The sequence below is a fragment of the Mus caroli genome, unplaced genomic scaffold, assembly GCF_978045245.1.
Source record: "Mus caroli unplaced genomic scaffold, Mus_caroli_1 scaffold_4, whole genome shotgun sequence".
Classification (NCBI taxonomy): Eukaryota; Metazoa; Chordata; class Mammalia; order Rodentia; family Muridae; genus Mus; species Mus caroli.
In genome coordinates this window covers 99,309,689-99,324,020 of record NW_028227259.1, presented here as the reverse complement: position 1 = coordinate 99,324,020, position 14,332 = coordinate 99,309,689, and the positions used below count along the sequence as shown (strand labels likewise).

The following is a 14,332-nucleotide window of genomic DNA, read 5'->3' as shown; positions in this document are numbered from 1 at the left end:
CAACAGATTTGGAAATTAATCTGGGGATTTCTCAGAAATAATTTCACTTCAAGACCCTGATATACCACTCCTGGGAATATATTGAAAATATGTTCCCCCAGAGCATATGGACACTTGCTAAAGTACATTCATAGCACATTTATTCATAATAATCTGAAACTGAAAGCAGCCCACCTGTTCAGCACCCATAGAATGCATAAGTAAAATCTTGTATCTTTATGCCATGAAATACCAATCAACCATCAAAAATAAGGCCTGTTTTATAATTTTCAGGCCAGTGGGGAAAACTGGAAAATATCATTGTGAGTGAGGTAACCCAGACTCAAAAGGACTTGCATAGTGTGTACTCAGTGATAAGTAAATATTACCCATAGAGTACAGGATAACTATACTATAATCCAAACACCCAAAGAAGCTAAGAATCAGTAGGGCCCAAAGTAAGATGATGATTGAATCTCACTCAAAAGGGGAAATAAAATGTATCAATAGTGTTTGATTAGTGGGAACTGTATGGGAGAGGGTATAGGGACAGGAAAAGTTTTGGGGATCAAGTGTGGTGGGAAGAGCTGTCTCCAGAGTACTGGGAGAGGAAAAAGCCATCCATGTGGGGGCATCTCAGGAAGAAGCCAGAGACCTGGTTTGGGGCAGGGTGCTGGGAGGATAAGGGAGTGACCTTGGCTGAGACCCTACTAACTGGAGATAAAGACTGAAGTGGCCATCTCCTGTAGCCCATCAGGATTTCCAATGGAGGTAGGGGGACACCAACCTTCCCACAAAAACTTCCATTCAAATTTTCGCTGCCTACAAGATATAAAATTTAAAAGCTGTAGCAGAGATTGAAGGAGTATCCAACCAGAGTGAACAAACTTGAAACTTACCTCATGGAAGAGAGCCAAACTCTGACACTCTTGATGATACTTCGTTATGCTTAAGAACAGTAGCCTAGCAGAAGTGTCATGTGATTAGTTTACAGTTCATAGCATATCCTCAGTCACTTCCACTCTTCTCAATCACTCCCTATCCTTTTCCACACCTTGCTTCCCATTCTCCTCAGAAAAGGAGAGACCTTCCATGGATAAATATTAGCTTATCAAAGTTTATCTTTTTCAATTAAGGTTGACAATGCTGCCAAAGTAAGGGAAAGCGATCAAAAGTTAGGCAGCAGTCAGTAACAGCCCCTTGTACTGTCCTTTCATTGCCAGATGAAGGCCAAGCTTCAGAACTGTTAAATATGCATAAGGGGCCTAGGTCTGTCTCAGGAAAGTTCTCTGGTTGGTAGTTCAATCTCAGTAATCCCAACTGTGTAGGTTAGTTCTGTAGGGTTTTTTTTTTTTTTTTTTTTTTTTTTTTTTTTTTTTTTTTTTTTTTTTGTCGTGTCTTTGACCTCTCTGGCACCTTCAATCCTTCCTCCCCCTCTCTACAAAATTTCCTGAACTCTGTTTGACTGGGGTCTCTGTATGTATTTCTATCTATGGCAGTGTGATTCCTCTCCAAGGACAGTTGTGCTATGCTCCTGTCTCCAGAATATCATTAGTAATGTCAGGGCTCTTGAACAGATTGGAAAAGGTGATGACTTCCTGAACACCCATGGCTCAGTCACTCAGTTCAACAATTAATAAAAGGGACCGCATTAAACAGAAAGTCCTTTGGATGACAATGGACAGCATTAGTATGTCAAAACAGCAGCCTTTAGAATGAAAAAAACATATGTTTACCAACTTTTCATTTCTGAGAGTGCTGATATCCAAACAAAATAAATATCTCAAGGAACCAGATATCTACAAACCAAATACCCCATTTAAAAATTGGGTACAGTGCAAACTTTATATGGCTCAGTACAGGGGAATTCCAGGGCCAAGAAGTGGGAGTGGGTGGGTAGGGGAGTGTGTGTGGGGGAGGGTATGGTGGACTTGAAATGTAAATGAAGAAAATATCTAATAAAAATAAAATAAAATAATAAAAATTGGGTACAGAGGTCAACAGAGAATTTTTAACAGATGTGAAACTAGGCCTTAAAGTGGCTATCCTAAAAATGAGATTGCGGGTTGTCTGTTTTTGAACTTCGTCTCTTCATTTGGACCTGCATTTCACTGGATATCTTTAATTAAATATGGGTACTTCATAAAGTTTTGTTGGAAAAAGGAATTGGAATAAGGCTTTAGGGACATGTGGCATAACAGATGAATATAGTGGTTCCATTAGTCAACTCTTTAAAGCTTTACAAAAAGGTCAAGATTACAGCGCCAGACTGGAAATCCTGTTTACTTTGCACTATGTTGTCTTCTTCACTTTAGGCATGCCTAATGGTTCCAAGGTGCCTTGTGGTCTGAATGTACTAGATGTTAATTATCTGTGATCCTTTTAATTCTCCTACTTAGTAGGTGTGCCTGTGTTACTCACATTAGTTTAAATGTTTTGTGCACGTAACTGTTCAGCCACACAGGTGTGTTGTACATGTAGTCCAGGCAAAGGACAAGGGAAAGAAGTGTCAAGAAACTATCATTTTAATGGAACATATTAATTTTACCAATACCTTTGCTTCAATCATGAAATACCAGTGTCTTTCCATTTCTCCTCCCATTGAATCTTCCTGACCCTGAACCTGGTAGTGATGTTGGTAACAGTTATAGACCATACTGAGAGAACATCCAGGTTTATAGGTATCCAGGTTTATAGGCATCCAGACTAGTTAGTCTGTCCAGGGAGAAGACATGTAACAATGCCAAGCTGTGTTTCTGACTCTACTAGGCCCCTGTTCCCACAGTCTATCCAACTGTTCCCATGTCAAGCTCCATTTCCAAGATACCAGTCAATGAACATCCTTTAGTTTCTAACTATCTGAGCAGTGTCAGAAGCCACAGGCTCTGAGTTCCCTGGTGAGAGATGTGTCCCAAGCCTATTGTTCATTTGAATCCAGAACTTTTCCAATTTACTGCCAGCAATGACAAAGTCTGGACACTTGGCCAAAGACCTGGCGCTCCCCACATGTATGGCAGATATCTGTAGCAAAGGAGCTGTTCTTGGTCTGCCTTATTGCCCTCAGTGTATCCATGAGATCCTGACAAAGTTGGGCAAATATTTCTATAGAGACATGACCCAACTCATCATAGCATTCGAGAGGGGCAGGGTATTGTTCCACATTCATCTTGCACCAGTTGGCTGTGTGCCGCAAAAGGTCCTTCAGGATGGACATGGAAAAGTCATTGCTGTAGAAGTTGACATTGGAGATCTGAGAGAATTGTTTGAATGCAGGTAGGAGGACACTGAGCTGGGAGTCCATCATTCTACATCCCTGAAAGTCCAGAGTCTCAAGAGTGCTTACCACTTTCATGAGGAGACCACTCAGAGGCAGAAGATCTAAATCAAGTAAGTTTACCCCTCTCAACTCCAGATGTTTTAGCTGAAGGAGGCTCTGACTACAGTTGAAGGAATCCAAATCTCTCTGTGAAATCAGGGAGTAAGTAATAGAGAGGGTCTTCAAGGGTGTCATCAGGCACCTAGGGATAAGGTAGACAGATGGTTATTTCTAGCACATAGTCTTGTAGAGGTTTGACTGGGATATACAAAGTTGTAGAAGGAACCAAGTGCCCTAGTGTCAGTTTGACTAAATGGTCAAGGACATCACCTATGATGCTTAGTTTAGGATACTGCTCAGTCATGTCAACCTCACAATTTATCTCAAAGCCTTACTCTAAATCTGAAAAACCAGTTTGTCCTCTAATCCCAAAAAGCACACAGAAGAAACTCCGTCCCAATAAAATTCTGACAGTATCTCAATATTTGCTGTGGGCTCACTGAATCTGCATTTTATCATTCTCTCTGCAGTCATACTTGCTCTCATTACAGCCCAGGCTCATCCTACTGAGCCATGCACTTAGCACAACTTGGGCTCAAAATATTTTACTCATGGTGACTGGGGAAAGATAGAAGGCTACTCTTCTAGTTCTGAACATATAACTCAAGTTCACACTGTGCTGGTGAATACCCTGACTCCTCACTATAGACTCCCCTTTCTCTTCCCTTTCCATTTGATTATGTGGGTTTGATTCCAGAAAGAATGACATCCTATTCTTACTAGTTCTGACCTACTCTTTAAACCAAATCACTTCTCTATATCATGAGTGCTCATTTCAGATACTGATGTAACTTGTAAAATTTCCCTTGTATATCTTAGTGAACATGGAAACAAGAGACAACGTTCAGAGTCTTATGAATCTCTAAATGTTTTTTCCTAGTGATTGACTGGCATCATGTACCACTAATCTTTTAGATAAGATAGACAGATTTGCTTTGGTAGCTGATCCAACTGTCTATTCTTGCTTACCTTAGGACCTGATTCATCTGGTCTCTGAGAAAATAGATGTAGAACATGAAGAGATGCTGGAGACAGTTGAATTTGGAGAACTGAGAAATAAACTTGTTAATACACTTGGCTTCTCCATCTCTTGTTCTACTGATAATAGTGAAGGTGGTCTTGTGAAGGGGTGCCAGGAAGACTTTGTGAAGATTTCTCATCTGCCCTAAATAGGGGGCAAAATGTGCCAACTCTAACAGAGTCCATTCAGTATTTAGTTCTAACTCCAGGATGTGCTCTGGATCAAAAATATTGAAGATCTGTCTGAGAGCTTTTACTGGCAGAGCCCAGATCTTCATCTTTGTACAGCAGAAATATAGGGAGCCCTTTCTCTCCTGGGCCCACTTAAAGAACCATGCTTGTGCCTCATCAAGGCAGGACCTGATGCACAGGTCAACTATGACCTTCAGACGCTGCCTAAGTGCATATCTGGGATGGACCTCCACGGCTTGCTTTTCATTCGAGATCTCTGCTGAACAGTCATTGTCCTCTGAATCACTGCATATATTCCAGAAGTTATGGTGCACATTTCGCAGGTCGAGAAACTGTAGTTTTTTCCTCCTGTAGGTGAAACATAAGAATGATGACCGACCCTGAATTAGCTTTTACTACCTATGTCTAAACTCGGCTCTCTTCCCTACTAGTGTGTATGTTTTTTTCAGGATCTGATATCTAAGTTGGACTCAGGCATGCTAGAGAAGCTTTCCTGTGCTTCTGTACACATGAGTACTTTTCTTTCAGTAAGGTACACTTTATTTCTCCTTACTTATTAGTTCTTGTGGGGATGTCAGGGATAGGCTCATTCTACTGTGTGGCCACATTTACTCTAGTCCATATTCAAATATAGTCCATAGCCAACTGTTCTAGGTACAAGTACTTGTCAAGAATGCTGTATCCCTGCCTGATGATGCCATCAGAAGCATCTGATCAATTTATGACAAAGCTAATCTCCCTGACAATGTCTAATGTGTACTCCTTCTGCTCCCTTCTATAGTACTTGGAAATTGCTTACCTGGAGTGAAACCCTCTTGTTAGATGAATGTCTACTCCATCTAGCACAGCTTGCAATGTATCCAGGTCAGGAGTCTTCATCAATGCCCCCACAGGTAGACAGCGGAAAGGCCAGGCTATCACCAATGCCTTTATGAGCTTGATATGTCTGCCATCAAAGGCCTCCTTGAACAGTGCTGGGAAGAGTCCATGGGCCATCTCCTCCAGATCAGACATGCCTAGAGCCTCCTCTTTCACCAAAATTTGAATTACCAGCTTCTGGAGTGTGGGTGGGGTATGAACACTCATCTTCTAAAGGTCTCCAATCAGAAGGATCCTGTGGAAGGAGTTGAAATGCATATACATTTAAGACAAAGTTTATAAAACTTCCTCACCATCACATTAACCACTAAGCCTGTGAGTTACTGTTCAAGCAATGATAGAGACATCAATTTACCTCTTCATCCTAAACTGGTGATGGAAAGACAGTCCTTCACACTGGCATCATGGTAGCTTCTCTATCACCCAAATGGGTATATAATTTTTGGATCAAAAATTTTGTTTGTGACACTCTTTAAAAAAAGAAAGCATGAAAAAATATTGAATGACAAGACTCTGAGGACTTTATGTGGATGGTCCAATCCAAAATGTGAAGCACAAGGGAGATAGAACCTTAAGAGAGCAGCCCCAGTGCATAGGAAAGGTTCTCCAGGTGAGGGAAGGACACAGTCACACATCTCAATATTTTTAACCTAGAATTGTTCCTATCTAAATGAAAACATGGACAAAAAAATGAATCAGAGATTGAAGCAAAGATCATCCAGAGACTACCTACCCTGGGATCCATCCCATCAGCAGACACCAATCCCTGACATTATAGCTGATGTCAAGATGTGCTTACAGACATGAGCCTGGTATGGCTGTTCTCTGAGAGGCTGTGCCAGCATGTAAGACAATTGCAGACACTTACAGGCAACCATTGGACTGAGCCAGGGGAACCCAATGGAAGGCTTAGGGAAGAACAGAAGAGGTGAAGGAGATTGAAACCCCATAGGAAGAAAAACATTATCCACTAACTTGACCCCTCAGAGCTCTGATGGATGAACCACCATCCAAAGTGTGCACCTGTGGAGGCTTGTTGCCCCCCTGGGAATGGGGATGCTAGAGGGGTGATTGGGGACTGGGTTTGGGTGTAAGGGATTATTGTATTCAAATCCAAGTGGATAGAGGATGGTAGGTGTGCTTGCAAAGGGAATACTGGAAAAGAGAACAACAATTCAAATGTAATTAAATAATCAACAAAAAAAGGAAAAAGGAAAAAAAAACAACAAAACGTCCAACTAAACAAAATGCAACAAACAACAATCAAAAAACTATAAACACAAAAAGTCAATATTGATCTACTAAGCATGATGATGGCAATGGGTTTCTATAATATTCATGGTTTCCTGGGTCCCTAATGAAGACCATATCAAAAAATCAAAGCTATGTGAAAGCGATGTAAGGCAAAGCCTAAGGTAAGACATTGAGTAGGTACTCCAAGTGTAATTCCAGCGATTGTGAGTTAAAGGTGTTCAAAGTTACATGGTCCCCAGGTCTCCAGGTGAGCCAGTGACTCACAAAAACAAGCACAAACATTTGAGTGAGTGGAAATATAAGGGAACACACTACTAATCTTAGCACTGAGGAGCCTTATGAGTAAGGAGGTTCTTTCTTTTCAGCCTACCCAATGCCACATGACCATTTCTAGGAGAGCTTAAACAAAATAGAAAGACATTCTTTAAAAAAAAATCAACCATAATAATGAAATCAACTGGTTAACATATACATTTGGGATGAAGCTAAAACTTCATTCAGAGTTAAATCCCAGGTGTATAATGTGTTCCTCTAAGAAGATAGAAATTAACATTTTTTGGTCATATCTTGGAGTCTAAATATCTCTACATCAAACCGCATGACCCAAGGGAATATCATTACCTACTACTTCTGAACACTGTCGATAGGTCTCTCAGTGCTGGCCAAACAAGGCACTTATTCAGGCTGCAGTTCTCTGAGTGTGTTCTCTGGCTCCACTGAAGCCTTTATATACCTCTTTGCTCACCCCTCCCTTTTGTTGCCACACCCTGCAATCCCAAACTGGAATTGGATTAGATGGTTAAACTCTACCCTTTTAATTCTATTTGTAACATGCAGCCTTTTCAGATATTGAATCAGAGCTCTCAACCTCATTGGACAGCTCATATGGGGAGGTTATAGAACAAGGAGAACACATATCTATTTTTGGGGAGAGTGAAAACTTGCACAACCACTTGAAAGATAAATCTGACAGTTTCTCAAAAATTTGAGATTCAATCTACCTTCTAGAGCCAGCTTTACCACTGAGGACCCACAATTGTCTTCAAATCCAAGTGGATAGAAGATGGTAGGTGTGCTTGCAAAGGGAATACTGGGAAAGAGAACAACAATTAAAATGTAATTAAATAATCAAAAAAAAAAAAAGGAAAAAGGAAAAAAACCAACAAAACATCCAATTAAACAAAATGCAACAAACAACAATGAAAGGACCCACAATACCAAAAAGACACTTGTTTGACTATGTTCATAGCAGCTTTACTTCCTCTGCAGATACCAGGCCTTCTAAAACACAGCAGAACTGATGCACATATGAATTAAGAGACCTTGAAGCAGCAGGCAAAGGGAATGCACAAATTCGTACCACATAACAGTATTGAGAGAAGCTCCCATTCCTAACCCAGAAGCTGTCCCCAATCCATAAAGTGTTGCAAAGGAAACACTAACCTTGTTAAATGGAAATTTCTTTTCCCTTTTTTTTTTGGGGGGGGTGTTCAAGACAGGGTTTCTCTGTGTAGGCCTGGCTGTCCTGGAACTCACTCTCTAGACCAGGCTAGCCTTGAAATCAGAAATCCGCCTGCCTCTGCCTCCCCAGTGCTGGGATTAAAGGTGTGTGCCACCACTGCCTGGAGTTAAATGGGAATTTCCTGTGGATGCAAATCTTACTCTTTTTTTTTTTTTTTTTTTTTTTTTTCGAGAGAGGGTTTCTCTTTATAGCTCTGGCTGTCCTGGAACTCACTTTGTACACCAGGCTGGCCTTGAACTCAGAAATCCGCCTGCCTCTGCCTCCCCAGTGCTGGGATTAGAGGTGTGTGCCACCAAGCCCCGTACAAATCTCCCTCTTAACGGGAGACTAATTGACCAGATGTATTTGGTTTTGTTTCTCTCTTTGTTTGTTGGATTTATTTTTGACAGGGTTGGTCAGGTTACCCATCTCTGGTTCTTCCTGAACTCACGTTGTAGACCAGACTAACCTTGACCTCAGAGCTTCTCCTGCTTCTACCTCCCTAATCCTGGGTTTTAAGTCTGTAACTGCACCGTCTGGGAAATTTCACCTTGCTTCTGTTTTTGTTTTATTGTTTTGAGACAGGGTGTCTTTGTTTAAGGGCCCTAAATGTCCCGTAAGCCACTCTGAGGAACAGTCTGGCCTTGAAATCAAAGATGTTCCTGCCTCTGACTGTAGTCCTGGGATTAATGTCCTGTGCCACCCTGCCCAGCTCTGGTTCAATTTTATGAAAGATACTCACTCTATAGGTTTCACTGGTTGGGAATTAGTTATTTAGATAAGGGTAGTTCTGAACTCCCTGAATCAGTCAAACTTTGACTCCTGGGGGGAGGGAAAAATGTGTATGCCACCATTTCCAGTATAGATGTATTGTTTTAGTAAGATTTGTTCTATGTGTAGGGGTGTATTGCCTACAACTAAGAATGGGGAGCCCTCACATGCCTGCTACCCTAGAAGGTCAGAAGGCAGTTTAACATTTGCTAGAACTGGAGTCAGAGATCATTTCAAGCCACCATGTAGATGATAGGGATAGAAGGTTGACAGGTGTTCCTTCTTTCTAAGCCAAGTCTCCAGCCCACGACCCACATCACATCTCATAGCCCTGACGAATGTTGTTGGGCTGATCCTACTTGTCATACTCTAAGTTTCCTGAGCAGCCAAGGGCACCATCTCCCTCACACCTTCCTTTTCATGTTTGCCTTTATGTATTTAGAAAGCAGGTCTTGTAGGGATCAGACTATACTTCAGCTTACAATTTGGCTGAAGATGACATTAAAACTAGCCTCCTACCTCCCACTTCCAATTTTGAGCTTACAAGCATGCCCCATCTTGTCTATTGCAAAGAGAGTTTTAGAGTGGAATCCCTGAATGCCAGGTAGCTCCTTATGAACTGAGTGCACACACAACACCTTGGCTAGTATAGTAATGGAATCAAGCCTTGCTCCTACCCTAACTTTTGAGTGACTGCTGCTACAGTTTACTGACAGAGCATCCACTTCAGCCCTTGAGCTCCAGTACATATTCCTAACTCTGACTCTGTATTCTGTCCCAAATCCAGCAAAGAAGAATAACGTTGAATTATGCTATGTCTCTGATCAACAACAGATTAAACCCTTAGCTGATGAAAACTGGAAATGACTCTGGTCCCAAGAATAAAATCCAACCAGATGTGTTTATTCATAACAGTAATCCTATCAATAAGAAGGATCCTGAGGCAGGAGAATTTCTAGAATTAGACTTCTAAAACACCCTTGGCTTCTCAGCATGACAAGATCCCTGGAACAAATTGCAAACTAAGTAAGCCTTAAGTAAATGAAAGAACAAATCACCAAACTTGATGTTGTATGGTTATTTAACAAGTGGAATGTTCATATTTTTCCATAAAAGTTTTTTTGGGGGGGGTCTGGGGATGAGGAAGAGTGGAGAGTATGGGAACACAAGTCCTTCTGATTCAACCGATGAAATGATTAGATCTGTAATCTGGAATTTGAAAGGTGGAGATTAAACCAGGAAATCCAATTCCAGTTTGGGATTGGAGGGTGTGGCTACAATAGGGAGGGGTGAGCACAGAGGTATATAAAGGCACCAGTGGATCCAGAGCACACATTCAGTGACCTGCAGCCTGGATAACTGTCTGGTGCAACTGGAACTTGGAGACCTATCTGCAGTGCTCAACTGGTATGTACTGGTGTTTCCTGGAGGAATGCAGTTTGATGTAGAGAAGTTTAGACTCCTTTAGAGGAACAGGTTGAAGACCTTGAATTTCATTCCAAATGAATTTTTAGCCTCATCACCGATATATTTCCATGATAGCTTGCATAGTTCACTAGTGTGCTTCATATAATCTTTGGAGACAAGGATTCTGTATCTTGATCAAACTCTCTTAGAACTGGCCATGTGGCTCCTGGGAACCTGGAAATCAGATCATTCTGACTAACCTGTTCCTCATGATTCCCCTTCACTGAATTTGTGTGTGTGTGTGTGTGTTTGTGTGTGTGAGAGAGAGAGAGAGACAGAGACAGAGACAGAGACACACACACAGAGAGAGAGAGAGAGAGAGAGAGAGAGAGAGAGAAGCTGGCTCATATGGTAGACATGTGTTCCATGTATGTTTGATCTCCTTCAATACCCATTTGTTGGAGTGATACTTGTGAGTTATGCATATGTATTGCGTTAGACTTTGCTTTTCATCTTTTCCACATAGCTTTGCTCTGTGTACATGATCTTTTTCCCAGACACAAGAAACCCTAAAAATTGTAGAAATGCACTGAAGTCATTCTGCTTACTGGGAATTAATATTGCTCCGCATCACAAGGATTTATGTTTGGTTGGTTGGTTGGTTGGTTGGTTGGTTGGTTGGTTGGTTGGTTGGTTGGTTTTGTTTGATTTCTGATTTTTTTTTTTAAGACTGTTTTTGTGAAAGGGTCATACAAAAAGGATTTTGATTTGAAAATTATGTGCTCATTTGTTTGATAGAATGACCCTGGTTTTGGGAGTCTGCCTTTCCACCACCAGTTTATGTTGAAGAGGTTAAATGATTTCTCTGTCACTCTCAGAGTAGTAACTCTGAAGCTTAGTGGTTGATGTAATGGTGAGGAAGTTTTAAACACTTTGTCTTGAAAGTATATTTTTTTCTGAATCCTTCCCAAGGAGCCTTCTGACTGGAGACCAAAGAGGATGAGTGTTCAGACTCTGTCCACACTCCAGAAGCTGGCATTGCAGGCTCTGCTGAGAGATGAGGCTTTGGCCTTGTCCTCTCTGGAGGAGGTGCCTTTTCTGCTCTTCCCAGCACTGTTCAAGGAGGCCTTCGCCTGCAGACTTAAGAAGCTCATAAAGGCAATGGTGGCTGCCTGGACTTTTCCCTGTCTCCCTGTGGGGGCTTTGATGAATTCACCTAACCTGGAGACGTTGCAGGCTGTGCTAGATGGAATAGACATGCTACTGACAAGAGAATCTCACCCCAGGTGAGTAATAATCATGTCGTCTATAAGGGAGCAATTGGGTACACAGTAGAGATTGTGGGGTCAGGGAGAATGGCTTCTGATGGGATCATCAAGCAGTGGTGCAGGAACCTTGAAGCTATTGTCTTCTTGGATTAAGGACAGTTGTCAGTGGATTACAGCTTACTATATGTAATCTCTAGAATGAGCCTATCCCTGGTTTCCCACAACCACTATTACTGGGACTAAGGAGAAATAAAGAGTAACTTAGTGGAAGGAAAGTGGTCAGGTCTACACATGCAGCTCAGGGAAAGATTCTGTAGCATGCTTGTGTGCACATTGCACTCTGTTTAAAGTAATTACACCATAACAAGATGGGCGAGACTTGAGTTTAGAGTCAGGTACTCAAAGCTGACTGACTGTAGTCATGTCTGCTGATATTTGACATGTTTCACTCCAAGCAGGGGAAAACTTCAGGTTCTGGACCTGAGGAATGTGCACCATGCCTTCTGGGACATATGGGTTGGTGCAGAGGATGGTAGCTGTTCTTCAGAGCCCTTGGATGAGAAGCCTACGGTAGTGAAAGTCCTTCCAAGATATGCACGGAGGAGGCAGCTGAAGGTGGTAGCTGACCTGTGCCTCAGGCCCCGCCAGGATGAGTCACAAGCATACTTCTTGAAGTGGGCCCAGCAGAGAAAGGACTCCCTACATTTGTGCTGTATAAACATGAAGATCTGGGCTATGCCCGTGAACTTTGTCTTAGAGATTTTGAACGTCTTTCATCCAGAGCACATAGAGGAATTGGAACTGAACACTGAGTGGAATGTGTTCAATCTGGCCCGTTTTGCTCCCTGCTTCGGGCAGATGAGAAATCTTCGCAAACTTCTCCTGGCACCCCTCTATAAGAACGTCTTCAAGATTTCCAATAGAACAGGAGACAGAGAAGACATGTGTGTCAAGGAGTTCATTTCTATCTTCTCCAAATTCAATTGTCTCCAGCATCTCTCCATGTGTGGTGTCCACTTTCTCATAGACCATATGAATCAGGTCTTCAGGTAAGCAAGGAGGGAGAGCTGGGTTACCTAGCCGAGCGTTTTTTCTTGTCCATTTAAAGGATTATTCGTGTTCCCAGCCTGACAGTTAGCCACCTGGAACAAATTTTAGGGACCCTTTAGAATATGGATGTTATGTGAGATTCAAAGACTCAAATAATTACTCCTGAAGCAGAAGACTGAAGGGAGGTAAGGAGTAGCTCAGATCAGGTCAGAAGGGACTGTAATTCTTCTTGGAATCACGGCCAACAGGGGGGTGAGGATGTATTTAGGAGATGGGGGAGATCATCAAAGTGAGGAGGTGAGCTCTGTGCTAAGATCTGTGGGAACAGCCTACTATCTTCCCCTACTTTCCCATGAGTGAAGGGTTTTGAGCCCCAGTACTGTGGAGTACAAGGGACGTGAGGGATTGTATGGAACTGTAAGGGATAGCAAGTGTGACAGTTCAGATGCTGCGATTAAATGCAGCTTTGAATGAGCCCACATGTAATATCCCTAGATCCTGTCAGGACTCTCTTGCTATGGAAATTCCTCTATGTGTCTTAGGGGCTAAACTGGTTTTCTGCTTGAGACTGAAGTCCGCTGATTTTGTGTGGGTTTGACTTGACTAAGCTGATTTCAAAAGGAAGCATCTCAGATAATATCTATGGTCATTTGGTCACACTGAACTTGGTCACCTGGTCACTTCTATGACTGTGTAAACCCCACTCCATGCTCTTCATTACCATTTGCCTGAACTAACCATCTGGTCTCATTTATCCCTAGGTGCCTGATGACATCCTTGGAGTCCCTCTCCATCACTCACTACCAAATTTCACAGTTAGACTTGGATTCCTTCTCTTACTGTCAGAGTCTCTTTCAGCTAAAACATCTGGAGATGAAAGGTGTGGTCTTACAGGTTTTGGATGTGATGCCTCTGAGAGGTCTCTTAGAGAAAGTAATGAACACTCTTGAGACTCTGAATTTGCAGGGATGTAGGATGAAGGACTCCCAGCTCAATGCACTCCTACCTTCCCTCATACAATGCTCTCAGCTCACCAAGATCAACTTGTACAACAATGACTTCTCCATGCCCATCCTGAAGGACCTTTTACAGCACACAGCCAGCTGGAGCAAGATGAATGTGGAACAATACCCTGCCCCTCTGGAGTGCTATAATGAGTTGGGCCATGTCTCTGTAGAAAGATTCGCCCAGCTCTGTCAGGATCTCATGGATACACTGACAGCAATAAGGCAGCCCAAGAGCCTCTCTTTTGCTACACGTAAATGCCACAAATGTGGCGAGCGCTGTGTCTATGGCCAGGGACTCAGACTTTGTTTTTGCTGGAGGTGAACATGGATACAGAACTTCTGCATGTGAATAAATGACAAGTTTGGGACACATCTCTGATGTCGGTTGCTCAGAGACTGTGACTTCAGGCAGTGTACAGATGCTTGGAAAGAAAAGGATGAACAATAACTGGGATCTTGGAGGCTGAGCTTGACCTGGGGAACAGAGAAATGGACTGTGCAGTGATAAAGACAACTTGGGTGGCTTGAGTGGACTCTGCCGGGAAAGATTAACTAGATCCTTTTTCATGGACTTGTAAACTTTTTGTTCTTCACTGTACTATTAAGTGAATGCATAGAACATGGGTTC

At 42.3% G+C, this 14,332-nt stretch overlaps 2 protein-coding genes across 2 annotated transcripts; one reads left to right on the top strand and one right to left on the bottom strand.

The window, feature by feature from the left end:
• Positions 1-2,929: 2,929 nt before the first annotated feature.
• Positions 2,930-5,674, bottom strand: LOC147005277 (PRAME family member 8-like). The gene is made up of 3 exons (XM_085836282.1): positions 5,367-5,674; positions 4,325-4,915; positions 2,930-3,497 (listed from the first exon to the last, which is right to left on the bottom strand). Exons 1-3 carry the CDS (start codon positions 5,651-5,653, stop codon positions 2,930-2,932), a joined length of 1,446 nt encoding a protein of 481 aa, XP_085692408.1. The 5' UTR covers positions 5,654-5,674.
• A 5,704-nt stretch (positions 5,675-11,378) lies between these two features.
• Positions 11,379-14,026, top strand: LOC147005276 (PRAME family member 8-like). Its single transcript, XM_085836281.1, has 3 exons — positions 11,379-11,665; positions 12,106-12,696; positions 13,459-14,026. The coding sequence occupies exons 1-3, from the start codon at positions 11,379-11,381 to the stop codon at positions 14,024-14,026; spliced, it is 1,446 nt and encodes a 481-aa protein (XP_085692407.1).
• Positions 14,027-14,332: the final 306 nt, after the last annotated feature.